This window comes from Pezoporus flaviventris, unplaced genomic scaffold (assembly GCF_033815535.1).
Source record: "Pezoporus flaviventris isolate CSIRO_AGI_PZ_B2104156 unplaced genomic scaffold, CSIRO_AGI_Pfla_v1 ptg000587l, whole genome shotgun sequence".
Lineage (NCBI taxonomy): Eukaryota > Metazoa > Chordata > Aves > Psittaciformes > Psittacidae > Pezoporus > Pezoporus flaviventris.
This window is the reverse complement of record NW_026893134.1, coordinates 12,804-31,072: the sequence shown is the minus strand read 5'-3', so window position 1 is coordinate 31,072 and position 18,269 is coordinate 12,804. Positions and strand designations below refer to the sequence as shown.

General features: G+C 60.4%; 2 protein-coding genes across 2 annotated transcripts; both read right to left on the bottom strand.

Moving 5' to 3' along the window:
• Window positions 1-1,010: 1,010 nt before the first annotated feature.
• Window positions 1,011-4,614, bottom strand: TARS2 (threonyl-tRNA synthetase 2, mitochondrial; the record flags this gene model as incomplete). The annotated part of the gene is made up of 7 exons (XM_061443965.1): window positions 4,499-4,614; window positions 3,697-3,814; window positions 3,123-3,244; window positions 2,910-3,027; window positions 1,919-1,980; window positions 1,771-1,849; window positions 1,011-1,154 (listed from the first exon to the last, which is right to left on the bottom strand). Coding segments are annotated over exons 1-7 (663 nt in total), but the record flags the coding sequence as incomplete, so codon positions are not given.
• Window positions 4,615-6,638: 2,024 nt separating this feature from the next.
• RPRD2 (regulation of nuclear pre-mRNA domain containing 2) lies at window positions 6,639-18,258 on the bottom strand. The gene is made up of 11 exons (XM_061443966.1): window positions 18,012-18,258; window positions 15,749-15,878; window positions 14,573-14,673; window positions 14,087-14,161; window positions 13,399-13,451; window positions 12,870-12,996; window positions 12,197-12,372; window positions 11,520-11,805; window positions 10,848-11,108; window positions 9,752-9,955; window positions 6,639-9,291 (listed from the first exon to the last, which is right to left on the bottom strand). Exons 1-11 carry the CDS (start codon window positions 18,256-18,258, stop codon window positions 6,656-6,658), a joined length of 4,296 nt encoding a protein of 1,431 aa, XP_061299950.1. The 3' UTR covers window positions 6,639-6,655.
• Window positions 18,259-18,269: the final 11 nt, after the last annotated feature.

Here is an 18,269-nt window from a genome sequence, read left to right as displayed (position 1 = left end):
GTGTCAGTGGGGGGGTGTGGGGGGCACATGGGGGGGTCAGTGGGGGGCACATGGGGGGGTGTCAGTGGGGGGGGTGTCAGTGGGGGGGGTGTGGGGGGGACACTGGGGGGTGTCAGTGGGGGGGTGTCAGTGGGGGGGTGTGGGGGGCACATGGGGGTGTCAGTGGGGGGGGTGTGGGGGGACACTGGGGGGGTGTCAGTGGGGGGGGGTGTGGGGCACATGGGGGGTGTCAGTGCGGGGCACATGGGGGGTGTCAGTGGGGGGTGTCAGTGGGGGGGGGTGTGGGGCAGATGGGGGGTGTCAGTGTGGGGCAGATGGGGGTGTGGGGGGGGCACATGGGGGGGTGTCAGTGGGCGGGGTGTGGGGCAGATGGGGGGTGTCAGTGGGGGGGTGTGGGGCAGATGGGGGGTGTCAGTGGGGGGGTGTGGGGCAGATGGGGGGTGTCAGTGTGGGGCAGATGGGGGGTGTCAGTGGGGGGGTGTCAGTGGGGGGGGTGTGGGGCAGATGGGGGGTGTCAGTGGGGGGGTGTGGGGCAGATGGGGGGTGTCAGTGGGGGGGGTGTGGGGCAGATGGGGGGTGTCAGTGGGGGGGTGTGGGGCACATGGGGGGTGTCAGTGGGGGGGGTGTGGGGCAGATGGGGGGTGTCAGTGGGGGGGTGTGGGGCAGATGGGGGGTGTCAGTGGGGGGGTGTGGGGCAGATGGGGGGTGTCAGTGGGGGGTGTGGGGCAGATGGGGGGTGTCAGTGGGGGGGTGTGGGGCAGATGGGGGGTGTCAGTGTGGGGCAGATGGGGGGTGTCAGTGGGGGGGTGTCAGTGGGGGGGGTGTGGGGCAGATGGGGGGTGTCAGTGGGGGGGTGTGGGGCAGATGGGGGGTGTCAGTGGGGGGGTGTCAGTGGGGGGGTGTGGGGCACATGGGGGGTGTCAGTGGGGGGTGTCAGTGGGGGGGTGTGGGGCAGATGGGGGGTGTCAGTGGGGGGGTGTGGGGCACATGGGGGTGCCGGCGGCGCTGACCCTGCCGATGCGCCGATGGTCCCTCAGCGCCGCCTCCTCCTGCGCCCGCTCCCACCGGGCCAGCTCCAGGCCGCTGGGGAAGGCGACGGCGGCGACGCGCTGGAGGGAGCCGGAGCCCAGCCCCTGCCACAGCGCAGCGGAGCTCTGGGGGGGGGAGAGAGGGGGTGACCCATGGAGTCCTGCCCCATAGCCTGCCCCATAGCACTGCAACATAGCCCTGCCCCATAGCACTGCCCCACAGCCTGCCCCATATCACTGCCCCATAGCCTGTCCCATAGCACTGCCCCATAGCACTGCCCCATAGCCCTGCCCCATAGCCCTGCCCCATAGCACTGCCCCATAGCCTGTCCCATAGCACTGCCCCATAGCACTGCCCCATAGCCCTGCCTCATAGCCCTGCCCCATAGCCCTGCCCCATAGCACTGCCCCATAGCCCTGCCCCATAGCACTGCCCCATAGCACTGCCCCATAGCACTGCCCCATAGCCCTGCCCCATAGCCCACTCCATAGCCCTGCCCCATAGCCCTGCCTCATAGCCCTGCCTCATAACCCTGCCCCATAGCCCACTCCATAGCCCTGCCCCATAGCCCGCCCCATAGCCTGCCCCATAGTACTGCCCCGTAGCCTGCCGCATAGCCCTGCCCCATAGCCTTACCCCGTAGCCTGCCCCAGAGTACCACCCCATAGCCCTGGTCCACAGCCCGACCCCATAGCCCCAACTCACAGCCCTGCCCCATAGCCTGCCCCACACCGACCGTACCGAGAGGACGCGCAGGGCCCCGATGAGCCCCGTGTGCCGCAGGAGGGGCCCGCGGCAGAGCTGGAGCTGGGGCCCGCACCTGAGGGGGAGCAGAGGCTGGGAGGGGGGCACAGGCAGGGCCCCCCAGCCCCACAGACCCCGCGCTCACCTGTAGAGAGTGGCCAATGGGGCCGGCACCGCCTCGAGCTGCTGCAGCTGGAACCGGTTGTGCTGGGGGGGGGACAGGGGGTGACACCGGTACCACTGACACCGGTACCACTGACACCGGTACCACTGACACCGGTACCACTGACACCGGTACCACTGACACCGTTCCTCACTGACACCGGTACCACTGACACCGGTACCATTGACACCAGGTACCATTGACACCGGTACCACTGACACCGGTACCACTGACACCGGTACCACTGACACCAGTACCATGGATACCAGGTACCATTGACACCGGTACCACTGACACCGGTACCACTGACACCGGTACCATTGACACCGGTACCACTGACACCAGGTACCATTGACACCGGTACCATTGACACCGGTACCACTGACACCGGTACCACTGACACCGGTACCATTGACACCGGTACCATTGACACCGGTACTATTGACACCGGTACCACTGACACCGGTATCATTGACACTGGTACCACTGACACCAGTACCATGGACACCGGTACCACTGACACCGGTACCACTGACACCAGTACCATGGACACCGGTACCACTGACACCAGTACCATGGACACCGGTACCACTGACACCGTTCCTCACTGACACCGGTACCATTGACACCGGTACCACTGACACCGGTACCATGGACACCGGTACCATTGACACCGGTACCATTGACACCGGTACCACTGACACCGGTACCATTGACACCGGTACCACTGACACCGGTACCACGGACACCGGTACCACTGACACCGGTACCACTGACACCGGTACCATTGACACCAGGTACCACTGACACCAGTACCATTGACACCAGGTACCACTGACACCAGTACCATTGACACCAGGTACCACTGACACCGGTACCATTGACACCAGGTACCACTGACACCAGTACCACTGACACCGGTACCACTGACACCAGTACCATTGACACCGGTACCATTGACACCGTTCCTCACCTCCAGCAGCTCCCGGAGCCGTTCCCTCGGTGCCTCCAAGCGCTCGAAGCGGTGCCCGGCGCGGGCGAAGGCGGCGCAAGCCCCTTCCAGCGCCTGCAGGTCCCCACGCGGCACCGTCCTGGGCGGGGGGGGGGACACGGACACACGTTGGGATGTGTGGGGCAGCCCCATAGCGGGCTATGGGGGGGTATGGGGGGGGGTCCCCCCTCGTACCGGTCGCCCATGTGCACGTCGCAGTGGAAGCCATCCTCGGTGGCGCTGGCGCGGCAGAATGTGGCCCCATAGAACTGCTCCAGCACGGCCCCCAGCACGAAGGCTCCCGAGCGCCAGAAGGCCTGGGGGCAAGGGGGGGGGGAATGGGGGCTATGGGGCACAACTGGGGGGTGTGGGGCATAGGGGATGTGGGGCACAAGGGATGTGGGGCAGAAAGGGGGAATGTGGAGCATAAAGGACAGTGTGGGGCACAAGGGGGATGTAGGGAACAGGGGGGATGTGGGGCACAAGTGGGATGTGGGGCACAAGGGGGCTGTGGGGCACAGGGGGGAGGATGTGGGGCACAGGGGGGATGTGGGGCACAGCAGAGGATGTGGGTCACAATGGGGGGATGTGGGGCACAAGGGGGATGTGGTGCTCAAGGGATGTGGGGCACAAGGGATGTGGGGCACAAGGGGAATGTGGTGCTCAAGGGATGTGGGGCACAACGAGGATGTGGGGCACAAGGGGGATGTGGGGCACAAGGGATGTGGGGCACAATGGGGCCGCTATGGGGCAGGAGCAGCCCCCCCACCTCTCGCCCCTCTGCCGAGCTGAAGTCCAGCAGCTCCAGGTCGCTGTCGCCCTCCAGCGGCTGCTCCAGGTCCTGCAGGGCCCCGTTCACGCGGGCCACGAGCGCCGCCTCCGCCGCCCTGCGGGACACGGGTACACGTGGGGGAGCTGTGGGGCGCTCTGGGGTTTCAATGGGTCCCTATGGGTCTCTATGGGTCCCTATGGGGTTTCTATGGGTCCCTATGAGGTTTCTATGGGTCCCTATGGGGGTTCTATGGGGCTCTAAGGGATGTATATGGGTCTCGATGAGGTCTCTGTGGGGTCACTATGGTGTCTCTGTGGGGTTTCTATGGGTCTCTGTGGGTTCCTATAGGGTCTCTATGGGCTCTCTGTGGGTCTCTGTGGGTCACTATGGGGTCCCCGTGGGGCTCTCTGGGGTCTCTATGGGTTCCTATGGGTCTCCATGGGTGTCTCTGGGTGTCTCTGGGGTCTCTATGGGGTGTCTGTGGGTCTCTATGGAGTCCCTATGGGTCCCTATAGGTCTTTATGGGTCCCTATGGTTGTCTCTGGGGTCTCTATGGGTACCTATAGGTTTTGTATGGGCCTCTATGGGTATCTATGGAGCTCTATGGGTCTCTATAAGGTCTCTATGGGGTCTCTATAGGTCCCTATGGGTCTCTATAGGTCCCTATGGGTCCCTATGGGTCTCTATAAGGTCTCTATGGGGTCTCTATAGGTCCCTATGGGTCTCTATAGGTCCCTATGGGTCTCTATAGGTCCCTATGAGTCTCTATGGGTCCCTATGGGTCTCTATGGGTCCCCACCCCAGCTCCGCCGCCACCATGTAGGGCGTGGTCTGCAGGGCCCGGCCGGGCAGGAGGCGGCCCCCGGGCAGCGCGATGCGGATGGGGGCGCCGGGGGCGGGGCTTCCGGTGCTCCCGGTCCCTCTTCCGGTGCTCCCGGTCCCGCTTCCGGTGCTCCCGTTTCCGGTGCTCCCGTTTCCGGTGCTCCCGGTCCCGTTTCCGGTGCTCCCGTTTCTGGTGCTCCCGTTTCCGGTGCTCCCGGTCCCGTTTCCGGTGCTCCCGGTCCCGCTTCCGGTGCTCCCGTTTCCGGTGCTCCCGTTTCCGGTGCTCCCGGTCCCGTTTCCGGTGCTCCCGGTCCCGTTTCCGGTGCTCCCGGTCCCGTCGTTCCCATCCTGGCGGAGCCGCTGGAACAACCGGAAGCGGTCAGGATCGGGCCCGGAGACCTGGGGACAGGGTCAAAGGTCAAAGGTCACGGTGGGGTGCAGGGGTCCCGGGGGTGGGGGGGGCCCGGTAAGGGGGGAGGGGGAGGGGGGAGGGGCGCACCCGGTACCGGCGCGGGGCTCCCGCGAGCAGCAGCGCCCTGGGCGCACGCGTCATGACGTCAAGTTCCGCTCCTTCCGTCGCCGCGCTACGACGTCATCTGAGGGGGGCTAATGGGAAGGACGCCTGAAGCCCCGCCCCGAGGCGGCTCGACCAATCCGCTTGGAGGGGGGGCGGCGTGGTCAGCGCGGAGGGGGCGGAGCCCTGGTTCTCCCCCGCCGCCCGCAATGGATTCGCCCGCCCCTAGCGCGGCCCCGCGGTACCGGAGGGAACCATGGGGAGGGATGGGGAGGGATGGGGAGGGTACAGGCATGGGTGCAGACGGGATAACGGGATACTGGGATAACAGCATAACGGAATACTGGGATAACGGGATACTGGGATAACGGAATACTGGGATAACGGATAATGGAATACTGGGATAACGGGATAACAGAATACTGGCATAACGGGATACTGGGATAACGGCATAACGGAATACTAGGATAACAGGATAATGGGATAACGGAATAATGGGATAACGGGATAATGGGATAACGGGATAACAGAATACTGGGATAACGGGTTAACGGAATACTGGGATAACGGGATAATGGGTTAATGGGATAACAGAATACTGGGATAACGGAATACTAGGCTAACGGGATAACGGAATACTAGGATAACGGGATAATGGGTTAACAGGATAACGGGATACTGGGATACTAGGCTAACGGGATAATGGGATAACGGGATACTGGGATAACGGGATAATGGGATAACGGGATACTGGGATAACGGGATAATGGGATAACGGGATACTGGGATAACGGGATAATGGGATAAAGGGATACTGGGATAACGGGATAATGGGATAACCGGAACCTCCCCCCTGCAACCCAGAGCGAAAGAAAAGGAGCCGCCACCTCCTGGTGTTTTGGAGTCTTTATGTGGATATTGAACCCTACACCTTGATCAACCGCAACGATGGATTCTAGCAACTAAAAACCAACCCCCCAAAAAAGAAAATCAAGTAAAATCCCAACTTCATATAAAAGCCGCCGTTTTTTGAGGGGGGGGGGGGACGGGAGGGGGGGGGGGGCCCTGGCAGGCTCCATCCGCGCGCTTCCAGAGGGTGATTCCCAAGGGATTCGTGTTCAGAGCCCCAAATATGGGGGGGGGACCAACGGTGTCGGGGGCTGTTTGTGCCATTGGGGGGGGGGCTGAACTGGGGGAGCTCAGCACCATAAAGGGAAGGGTTTGGGGCCTTCGTCCCCCCCACCCCAGCAATGTTGGACCCTTCCTCTTCTTATCGTTTTTCCCCCTTTTTTTTGCATTCATTTTAATGTTTTTCAGTTCTTTGGGATGGGGGGCAGGAAAAGGCTTTTCCTGGGCGCTGGTTCTGCACCAAACGGGGGGAGGTGGAGCAAAAAACGAAGGGAAATTGGAAAGAAAAAAGCGTAAAATTAGAGAATATTTAATTTAGAGAATTTTTTTTTTGGGGGGGGGGAGGGGAGGGGCAAGGAAGAAAAAAAAAAGGGGGAAAAAGTGGAAAACAGAAGGAAAAATCCCAAGGGGGAAGCGCTGCTCTAGAGGCGCGTGGGGGGGGGGCGGGTTAGGGTTGGGGGGGGGGTGATGTCTGCGCTCAGGGCGGCTGCTTCAGTACCGGGGGGGGAAAAAGGGGCGTTTGGGGGTGAAGAAGGGGGCCCCCCCCCTGCCAAAGGGGGGTCGTGGCCGTTTCAGGCTATGGAAGGGGTCTCTGCTCCCAAAGGGCTCCCTGGGCCTGAACTCGGTGCGGGGGTTCCTGAGCAGCACCCCCCCGCGCCCCCCAGTGCTTGGGGGGGGGCCCAAAGGCCTCGGTGCTGCTGCTGCCGCTGCTCCCCCCCCAGCCAAGGGATCCCTGGACAGGGGGGTCATGGCCACGGCTTCCCGAGCGCGGGATAAAGGAGCCGGGCCCAGATCCCGGCTTTGGGGCTGCGCTTCCCGGGATGCGGCGTGGCCGGAGAAATGCTCCTTGAGTGTCCCAGGGTGGAGGGAGCCGTGCTCCAGAGCCGGGGGGGGCGGCGGGGGGGGAGGCGGCGGCGGCGCTGGGAAGGGGCCGGCGGCTCCGTGCTCCCCCGCTGCCGGAGGTTGGGATGGGAAGGGGATGTTGGGATGCTCGCCGGGAACGGGCGGCGGAGGGGGAGCGGGGAAAGGGACGCCGGGATGGTCGATGGCGGCGGGGGGGGGCAGCGCGAGCGGAGCCGAGGCTTCCTTGGCGAAGGGGTTGCTGTGATCCACGGCCGGCAGGCGATCCCTTGGGAATAAGGCGCCGTGGTCCTTGGGGGGGGGCCCTGGATCCCGCGGGAAGGGAGTCCCGTGCTCCATGGCAGGCGGTGGCGGCGGTGCCGCCGCCAAGTGATGCTCGAAGGGCGCGGTGAAGCTGTTGCTCCGGAAGTTGTTGACGCTCTCCGGGAACGGCGGCGGTGGCGGAGCCGCCACGTGCTCCTTGTAGGGAGTTGGGAATGCCGCCGCCATGGCGGGATGCTCCGAGGGGCCGTTGCTGAAGGCGCCGCCAGCACCGGCGCCGAGCTCGAACCAACCCCTGCTCCCTTCCCGCCCGTGGCCTCTGCTCCCTTTGCCCAAGCCCCGGATGGATTCCACCGTCTGGATGGGTTCTCCCGGCATTCCGCGGTTGGAAGCGTTGTGGTAGCCCAAGGTTTCGATGGGAGCCCCTTTCTCCTCGCCGCCGTCGGGTAAGTCCAAGCAGGAGGAGGAGGAGGACGAGGAGGAGACGCGCGTCTCGATGCGGAAGTGCTCCTCCTGCCCTTTTCCTTTGGGATCGCCGGCCTCGGATTTGGGAACGGCAGCAAAATGCTTCTCTTCCGAGGGTTTGCGCGAAGCGTTTTTGAGCATGGTCTTGAATTCCATGGTGGACGTGGTGGAGATGGGAGAAGCCAAAGGTTTCTCCACGTTGGGAAGGGACGCTTGGGAAGAGAACAGGGAACGGAGGGGAAGGGAGTGGGGAGAGTCTGGGAACGGCTTGGGAGCGAGGCCGGGATGCGCCACGGCCTTGGGCAGGGCGTTGTGGTTGGAGTCGGCGGCGAAGAAGGCGTCGTTCTTCCCGGGGGAATGGGATCCATCCGAGGTGGAATCGTTGCCCCGGAGGCCATAGCTCCCATAGAGCCCCGGGGATGCAGCCAAGGGGTCGCAGGGCTCGCTCTGCTCCAGGATGGATCTCATGGATGGAGGGAAGGGGGCCTTCATCCCGAAGTCCTGCACCCTCTGCGCGTAGGCGGGCAGGAGCGGCTGGAATTCCGCGCCTTCGGAAAGCTTCCTGGATTTCAGGATGGATTTGGTGGGTTTCTTCTCCAGGTTGAGCATGGCGGCCGGCGGCGGCCCCGCGTACTCGAAGTCGCGGTAATCCTCATCCTCGTGGAAAGGGGCGTCGGGATAGAACTTCTCCTGGGAGGATTCCAGCAAGGAGGAAGGCAGCTCCAGGCTGTCGGCAGGCTGCTTGTAGAGCCCGCCGGGAGATTCCCTCCCCATCCCAAAGGGCCGGTAGGAATGCACGGCGCTGGGAAGCTCTTGGGAATAGCCCTCGTCCCGGCTCTGCAGCGGGGACCGCGTGCTGCTGGGAGTGGAAGAGCCCGGGCTCATGATCTTGGACAGCAAGGAGATGGTATCCACAGTGCTGGCAGCGGGTTTATCCATCATCTCATCCTGGGTAGGGGTCCCGCTCCGCTCATCCCGCACCGGCGTCCCGTCCACGTTATCCATGGAAGCGCTGGTGGGAGCCCGTTGGAAGTCGGGCGCGTGGCTTTCCGGCGCCGTGCCGGCCCCTAAGCTGCTGAGGATGGGGATGTTCAAGTTGAGGCCGCTGAAGCCCGGGTTTCCCTTCAGGAAGTTGTGGATCTTCATCTCCAGGCTGGGAGAAGGCGGCTCCGCTTCCAGCTTGGCTTTGGGAAGCTCGGAGCCTTGAGCCAGAGGGGTTTCTGCGGGCAACAGGGATGAGGGGCTCGGGGGGTGGGAGCTGGGAAAGGCCAAGGAATTGCTTGGAGGCTTAAAAGAAGGGATGCCCGGGGGGGGTCCAATGGGGGCTTTGTTAACAGGGGCGGAGGAGACCTCGGCACTGGAGGAGTTGGGAGAATACCCGAAGCCTTTGGATAGGAAGGACTGGGAGCTGGGAGGAGGAACATTCCTGCCCTTCCCGCTGGGAATGCTGGCGCCGGCGGGAGAGGCGGCGGTGCTCTGGGAAGAGGCTTCGCTGGCTTGAACGGAGCTTCCAGCCACGCTCTGGAGCAGGGAGGATAAACCTGGGAAGAGCAGAACCCGGGAGGGGGGGTGAGGCCCAAATCCCACCTCCACGGGAGGAACTTCCCGATCCCGAGCCCTGGAAGTGGCTTTGCCCATGGGGGATGTGGGAGTCTCCATCCCAACGGCACCGCGCCGCCTCGGTCACCATGGTCCCTGTTGCGGAGGGCGAGCGCAAAGCCCTGCAGGGTTCTGCATGGCACCGGGGTCATGGCACATGGATGGAGCCATCCAGGAATCAGGGAATGCTTTGGGATGAAGGGACCGTAAAGCTCATCCGGTTCCAGTGGCACCTTCAGCCTAAGACCCCACCTCCGGCAGCTTAAAGCCATCCCCGCGTGCGCTACGGGAGAAGGCAGTGGGATTCACCGAGGGCTTTCTATATCCCAATTTAAGGAATTCTCCCCTCTGTATCCTGGATAAAGGCTGCCATTCCCACCCCCTCCATCCCCGCTCCGGTACCTTGCAAAGCCGGCGCCGTCTGGGGCTGCGTTTTGGACAGAGCGGACAGAATGCTTTCCGGAGTGATTTCCACTTTGGAGAGGATGTTGGCCAAGGGATTGGGAGGAGCAGAGGGGGGAGCCAGGGCGGGAGGCTTCAGCCCACTGCTGAGAGCTGTGGGGCTCGTGGGGGTGCCTGGAGAAGGCCTGGAAGCTGGGCTCACACCTAGGACAGAAGGGACACCGCGCTCAGCACCATCGCTTTGGGCCCCAGAGGATGCCCCTTAGCCCCAAAGGATGCTCCTTAGCCCCAAAGGATGCTCTTTAGCTCCAGAGGATGCTCCTTAGCCCCAAAGGATGCTCTTTAGCCCCAAAGGATGCTCTTTAGCCCCAGAGGATGCTCTTTAGCCCCAAAGGATGCTCTTTAGCCCCAAAGGATGCTCTTTAGCTCCAGAGGATGCTCCTTAGCCCCAAAGGATGCTCTTTAGCCCCAAAGGATGCTCTTTAGCTCCAGAGGATGCTCCTTAGCCCCAAAGGATGCTCCTTAGCCCCAGAGGATGCTCTTTAGCCCCAAAGAATGTTCTTTAGCCCCAAAGGATGCTCTTTAGCCCCAAAGGATGCTCTCTAGCCCCAGAGGATGCTCTCTAGCCCCAGAGGATGCTCCTTAGCCCCAGAGGATGCTCTTTAGCCCCAAAGAATGTTCTTTAGCCCCAAAGGATGCTCTTTAGCCCCAAAGGATGCTCTTTAGCCCCAAAGGATGCTCCTTAGCCCCAAAGGATGCTCTTTAGCCCCAAAGGATGCTCTTTAGCTCCAGAGGATGCTCCTTAGCCCCAAAGGATGCTCCTTAGCCCCAGAGGATGCTCTTTATCCCCAAAGAATGTTCTTTAGCCCCAAAGGATGCTCTTTAGCCCCAAAGGATGCTCTCTAGCCCCAGAGGATGCTCTCTAGCCCCAGAGGATGCTCTTTAGCTCCAGAGGATGCTCTTCAGCCCCAGAGGATGCTCCTTAGCCCCAGAGGATGCTCTTTAGCACCAGAGGATGCTCTTTAGCCCCAAAGGATGCTCTTTAGCCCCAGAGGATGCTCCTTAGCCCCAAAAGATGCAAGAGCTCAGCACCCACCTGTGTTCTTCATCACCGAGGTCAAGCTGCTGAGGATGGAGCTGATCTTGGCCAGGTCCACATTGGCCAGGTTGGGCAAGGCAAGGGCAGGGGCCGGAGGGGCGGGCGCTGCCTTCGGGGCCGGAGGGGTCGGGGGGGCCTGGGTTGGTGCCGGCACCGGCACCGGCACCGGGGTTGGTGCCGTGGTGCTGGGCACGGCTTTGGGGATGCTTTCAGGCTTGGGGGGTGCTGGAGCCGTCGGCTTTTCCTTCCTCTCTTCCACTGCAAGGGGGGGAGAACAAGACCCCATCACAGAGGTGCTTGGGATACCGGGTTTTCCCATGGGATTCGGTCTAATTCATGGAATTCTGGCATGGGTTGGGGGGAAAGGGAGCCCTTCCACTAGAGCAGGATGCCCCAAGCTGGCCTTGAGCACTGCCAGGGCTGGGGCAGGCCCAGCTCCTCAGGGCACCCTGCGCTCCCAGGGAAGAACTTCCTTCTCTCCAAGCTGAATTCCCATGGGCAACACAGGATTCCCAGGAAAACACCTCAGAAAGCAGGCTGGGAGATGGGAATGGTCAGCACCAGGGTGCGGAGCAGAAGCCCAATGGCTCCCAAGCCAGCCCTCTGGGCATCCTCCCCATCCCAAAGGATGCTCCAAGGGGCAATTCCGGTTATCCCACCACCACCCACCGATGATTTTGGATGCGTCGTCCTCCACATCGGAGAGCTCCATGTCCTCCACGTCCCGGTTATCCGTCACCGGCTCCGGAGACGCCGGCTTCCGGCTCCCGACCGCCGGCGAACGGGCGTGATCCTCCTCTCCCATGCCTTGGAATGGCGACTCGGAGCCCGTGGGAGAGGGGGCATCCATGCTGGGGGAAGGGACGGGAGACTCCTCCGGATCGGGAAGCGTCGCTTTCAACTGGTCCAGCTTCTTCTTTAGGTTGCTCACACGGTTGGCAAAGGTTTTGTAAGCCTAAAGGAGAAGAAGGGCATGGAATGAGGAGTTATTATGGGATGTTTCCCTAAGGGGAAGCAGGGTGCAGCTTGGGAAAAGCATCGCCAGCTCTGCTTTGCCTGGGATCTGCAGGCCAAGAGCCATTAGGGAAAGGGAAGGGAAAACCTTTTCCCAGTGGCTCCATATCCCGAATCCCGCTTCCGACCGACCCTGCTGCTGGGCCTGGGTGTTCTCCCCAAGCCATCCCCAATTCCCACTTTATTCCTGCAGTTTGGATGCCGAGGGCTCTTCCCATCCTTTGGGAAGCACAACCCTGCCACAACCCCCCCCCCTCCGCCTTGGATCTTGGGAGCATCCAACCCCTGAATCCCGCTTCCCTTTGGGAAGAGGAGGGGATGCCTCCACTCACGTTGGCCACCACCTTGACTTCCTTGTACTGAGCCTCGTAGAAGATCCCGGCGTTTTCCAAGGCCTCCGTGAGGGAGGGCCCGTTCTTCACTTGCTTGTCCAGGCCATTGACGAATTCCTCCAGCTTGGAACTGGCTTCCTCAAATTCCTTGGAGAACTTCTTCCCTCCTGTTTTATCTGCACAGAAGGGAAGCAGGAGGCGAGGAGCTCAGCAAGGGAAGAGCTTCCCATCCCAATCCCACTCCCTTCTTCCAGCAGGTTGAAGCCATTCCCTTTATCCCACCCCTCCATCCCTGCATCCAAAGCCTCCTTTAGGCCCTGGAGCTCCTCCATGCAGTATCCATGACATTCCAGAGCCCAACGTGAGGCAGCTGGGCTTCAATTTCCCTTTGCCCCAGCTCAAGCCTGAACGTGCTGCAGCCTATTGGTCTCATGGCTGGGTGGGGGGGGGTGTGATCCCCTTTGATGGATCCTAATCCACTTCCAACACCAAATCCCACCTGATTTAACGGGATTGGGATGCTCCAAAGACAACACAGCCCCTAAACGGCGGGGTTGAAGAGCCCCAAGGCTTCCCATTAACACAGCTCCAAGGCTCCAAGGAGAGGGGGGAGCATGCAGAGCTGGATGTCATTCCCAAAGGAATGCTGGTGCTTGCTCCATGCTATCCTCACCTTTGAGACACTTGAGGGTCTCGGTGCTGCAGACGTCGACGCGGAGGGTGGAAAGCTGCTTCTCCTTGAGCTCCATCTGCTCCTCGGAGCGCTTGTACGAGAGCAGCTCCTCGATGAGAGCCTGTGGCTGGGAAGGGGAGCGAGGGAAGCATGGAAAAGCTGGGAATGGCAGGGATGAGCCCCAGCGCTCTGCTGCTTCCCGGGGGGGGGTTCCATGGGATCATGGAATGGTTTGGGATGAAGGGAGCTTCACGCTCAGCCGGTTCCATGGCAGCAGGATGGGGCATCCAAACCTCCTCCCTTCAACCCATTCCCGTGTCCCAGCACCCTCCCAGGGAAGAGCTCAGATCCCATCTCCATTCCTCTTATCCTGCTCTTCCATCCCTTATCCCAAGCCCCTCTTCCCGGTCTCCCGGAGCCCCTTCAGGCACTGGGGCTGCTCCGAGGTCTCTCCTTCAGGAGCTTTCCCTTCTCCATAGGAACACTGGCGCTTCCCAACCAAGCCCCAGGGCAATGGGATTCCACTTACCCTGAACTCAGCCACAATCTTGGACTTCAGAGCAGCTTTGGGATTGGTGGATGCTGTCGGGATAAAGACCAGGGATAAGGGAGAGCAGAAGGCACCAAGAGGCACAAGCAGCAGCTTCACATCAGCATCGAACCAGATCCCGCTCTTCCCGCTTCCAATCCCTCTCCATACACAGCCTTCAGTGCTCTCTGCCTTTTGGGAAGAGGAACCCCTACAAGAGTTGATCCAGGAGCCTCATCCAAGGAGTTGCAAGGAATCTCCTAGCACTTCCCAAGTGCCAGGCCTGAAATGCATCCTTTCCTGCCCCCCAAACCAGGAGAAGAAGCACGTTTCACCCTTCACCCATGCTGAATGCGGCACACTGGGGTTTGGGAAGCAGCTTGGGATGTGAAGGCAAGGACTGAATGCTTCCAGACTCTTGGATCAACCTGATGTGGGCACCCAACAGAGCTTATGGGATGTTCCTCCAGCCCTTAAGGCTTTAGGATGCAAGAGACGAATAAATCAGAGCATCCTTAAGCTATGGACCTCACTCAGCCCCATGTGCTGCTCCATTGTGGATCTTCTGAGCTCCACCTCCTCTTCCCAAATCCCTGGCCTTTTCCTCCCTCTCTTCCCTTAGGATCACCAAGCACCTGTTTGCTCCTGCTTTTCCTGCTCAATCCCAGAATTCCCATGGGATCCTTACCCGGAGCTTTCTTCCATGCCTTATTGGGTTGTTTGCTGAGGGTTTCTTTCAGCTGCTTTGTTTTGAACGTGGTACCTGGAAAACAGGGCAGGATTTGCAAGCAGGCAGCAGGGAATTCCCTAGGGATAATGCTGGGGTTTGAGAGGGGGGGGGACAGGGAAAGAGGGAAGAGGAAGTCGGATCCAATGGACATGGGATGCACCTGCATCCCCTCCGGCTCTCCCCGTGGCCCTGAAGCAAAGGGGGTTCCTCATTTGGGTACCACTGCCTCTTCCATCACCCTCCCCATCAACCCTTATCCCAACTGGTACCCAAGGAGAGCCAAGGCGCTGTGGGCCCGGCTTGGAGGAGCCCTGCTCCTTCCCATTCTGCTTCCTCCCAGCTGGAATAACTCCAGCTCCTATGGGAAGGACTCGGAGCTGCTTTAGGGATGCACATGAGGACTGTGGCTTCCCAAAGCAGAGGGGCAAAGGGGGAGGAACTCACTCAGAGCTTCCTTTAGGGCCAGGATGGTTTCCTCCGGGTACACGTTCCGGTCCTCCCAGATCTTGAAGATCCTCTCGATGGATTTGGATACGGATGGATCCCTGGAAAAGAGAGGAATGGGGTGGGTTTGCCTTACCTTGGCACTGGGATCCCTCCCAGTTCCACACTGGGAAGAGGTCAGGATTGAACTGCAGGGAGCCTCCAGGTGATGCTCTAAAGGCTCAAGCAGCGCATCCGCGTGCTTGGAATGACCCAGACACTTCCCACAGGCCTTTTTGGAGTGAAATGAGGAGGTTTTAGAGCAATAGGATCATTCCATGGCAAACACCATTGAGACAGGAGCTAATGCTCCATGCTTTCTCTATGTCCTGTCCTTTAAACACCAGGATTAAGGAACATTCCAGAGGCAAACGGAGGGCAGGAAGCAGAGGCAGGGATGGGATGGGGCTCAGCCCACTGGGATCCACACCAGTGCCCCATCTTCCCATCCCATGTTATTCCAACCATGGAACCATGGCATGGGTTGGGTTGGGAAGCTTCTCCCACAGATCCCATCCCTCTCCTCCATCCTAACCCTAACCCAACCCCATTACATGCTGCAATTAAACCCCCTTCCATGCTGGAATTACCCCCCCCAAACCCCATTCCATACTGGAATTAAACCCCCCCACCCCATTCCATGCTGGAATTAAACACCCCCCAACCCCATTCCATGCTGGAATTACACACACCCCCCCCCCCCCAGTTCCATGCGGAAATTACCCCCCTCCCCAACCCCATTCCATGCGGGAATTACCTCCCCCCCAGCCCCATTCCATGCGGGAATTACTCCCCCCCAGCCCCATTCCATGCTGGAATTACCCCTCCCCCATGCTGGAATCAACCCCCCCCAGCCCCATTCCATGCTGGAATTAAACCCCCTTCCATTCTGGAATTACCCCCCCCCAACCCCATTCCATGTGGGAATTACCCCCCCAACCCCATTCCATGCGGGAATTACCCCCCCAACCCCATTCCATGCGGGAATTACCCCCCCCCAACCGCATTCCGTGCGGGAATTACCCCCCCCAACCCCATTCCACACTGAAACGGCACTGCCGTCCACTCCCCCATTTTGCAGCATTCCAAAGGGGCCCGATCCCTGTTTTGGGAATCTCCCCCCCGCTGAGGACTCACTTGACCAAGGAGGCGGCCTCGGGCAGCACTTCGGCGAAGGCGTCGCGGAAGACGATGGCGTTCTTGCGCTTGCAGTTCTGGATGACGTCGTTGGCCAGGTAGAAGAGGTTGAGGCGGTGGGGAAAAGCGGCTGGAAGCAATGGGAATACCGAGGGCATCAAACGGGAGCAGACGGGAAGGAGCCAAGCCTTAAAAGCGGCCTCCAATGGGACACAATGAGCTCGGGGCCGCAGGCGGCACCGTGAGGATGTGCAGCGCAAGGGGTGAAGCCAACCCAATCCAACTCAACCCAATCCAACCCAACCCAATCCAACTCAACCCAACCCAACTCAACCCAATCCAACAAAACCCAACTCAAACCAATTCAACCCAACTCAACCCAATCCCATCCAGCTCAACCCAATCCAATCCAACTCAACCCACCTCAATCCAACCCAACTCAACCCAATCCAACAAAACCCAACTCAAACCAATTCAACCCAACTCAACCCAACCCAATCCAATCCAACCCAACTCAACCCAACTCAATCCAACCCAACTCAACCCAATCCAATCCAACTCAACCCAACCCAATCCAACTCAACCCAACCCAATCCAACCCAACTCAACCCAACCCAACCCAACTCAACCCAACCCAATCCAATCCAACTCAACCCAAGCCTCCTAGGAAGGGGGGGTCTGACCGCTGCCTGCAATAGGATGGAGCCAGGCTTGGATCCCATGGGATGGGGTCAAATGGGAATGGCTTCCAGCTGCCCCAAGGGGGGGTTGGATGGGGCTGAGGAGCAGTTCCTTGCCCCAAAGGGTGCTCAGGGCTCTCGATGCCATGGGGTGGGCTTGGGGGGCAGGAATGGAGGAGCTGTAAGGGGTCTGCTATGGGTGATTCCATGATTTCCCATGGGCGATTCCACAGTTTTCCATGGTTCATTCCATGATTTCCCATGCGTGATTCCATGATTTCCATGCGTGATTCCACGATTTCCATGGGTGATTCCACGATTTCCCATGGGTGATTCCACGATTTCCCATGGGTGATTCCACGATTTCCCATGGGTGATTCCACAGTTTTCCATGGGTGATTCCACAGTTTTCCATGGGTGATTCCACGATTTCCCATGGGTGATTCCACAGTTTCCCATGGGTGATTCCACGATTTCCCATGGGTGATTCCACGATTTCCCATGGGTGATTCCACAGTTTTCCATGGTTCATTCCATAATTTCCCATGGGTGATCCCTTGATTTCCCACAGGTGATTCCATGATTCCCCATGGGTGATTCCACGATTTCCCATGGGTGATTCCATGATTTTCCATGGTTCATTCCATGATTTCCCATAGGCGATTCCACAGTTTTCCATGGGTGATTCCATGATTTCCCAGGGGTGATTCCACGATTTCCCATGGGTGATTCCATGCTTTTCCATGGGTGATTCCAGTTTTCCATGGTTCATTCCATGATTTCCCACAGTAAATTCCATGATTTTCCATGAGTAATTCCAAGATTTCCCACATCCCATCCTTCCGACGTGCATTAACGCATCCAACCGGTGCTACCGGTGCCTTGGAGAGGGCTCATCCCCACCTTCGCTCCGCATGGATCCCACGGGATCGGCTTGGGATGAAAGCACCTTAAAGCTCATCCACCTCCACAGACCCAGACCCCTTCCATAGGGCAGGATGCTCCGAGCCCCATTGAACACTGCAGGGATAGGGGCAGCCCCAGCACCGCAATTCCCAACCTCTTGCGGCTCCAGCTGGAGACGGGATGGGGCCAAAAAGCCGGGAATGGAGACGCCAGCCCCAAAGCCCCAAATCTTCTACCCAAAGAGCTCCAAACGTTGGGAATTCCAGGGGTTTCTTTGCACTTCCAAGGAGCTACAAGGTGGGAAAGGAGCCCAAAAGCAAGGAGGGAGGCAGGGAAGAGAGGCTCTGCTCCATAGGGATGGAAGGAGGAAGCGGGGGGGTACCAGGAGCTCCAGTCCAAGAGGCTGAGGATGGGTCCATGCAGGAATGGGGGCAGAGATGGGCTCAGGCTGCAGTCCCCTCTTTAAGCCCAGCGTAAAGCACCATCAATCACCAACAGAGAAACGGGGAATGCTCTCCCTCTATCCCTGCTGGAATCCCTATGGAGCTCCCTAAACCCAACTCCTTCAGGCCTATACAAACACCCCCTTTAGATCCCCCCCCCCCCCCCCCCACCGTGTCCCTATGGGCCCGGCCCCCAACCCCGCCGGTGTTACCGGAGGCCCCACTCGCACTCACAGCGCCGCAACCACTTCATCCAGTGGCAGACGATGGTGCTGTGGTGCCGCTTGTTCTCCAGGCACCACGAGGACAGGCCCTGGATGGACTCCATGGTGTTGGTGACCGCCTGCAGCTTCCGATCCAGCGAGGCCTCCAAAGACGACGACGACGACGAAGAGGAGGAGGCGGCGGCCGCCGACGACGAAGAGGAGGAGGAGGAGGACGACGACGAGGCCCGCCCGCCGCCTCCGCCGCCCGCCGCCATCTTCGGGCCCT

Coding starts and splice junctions, on each gene's coding strand:
- RPRD2 (XM_061443966.1), bottom strand. CDS start 18,258: ATGGCGGCGGGCGGCGGAGGCGGCGGGCGGGCCTCGTCGTCGTCCTCC. Junction 14,674..15,748: donor GAGGCCGCCTCCTTGGTCAA/GTGAGTCCTCAG, acceptor TCTCTTTTCCAG/GGATCCATCCGTATCCAAAT. Junction 13,452..14,086: donor GGCATGGAAGAAAGCTCCGG/GTAAGGATCCCA, acceptor TTATCCCGACAG/CATCCACCAATCCCAAAGCT.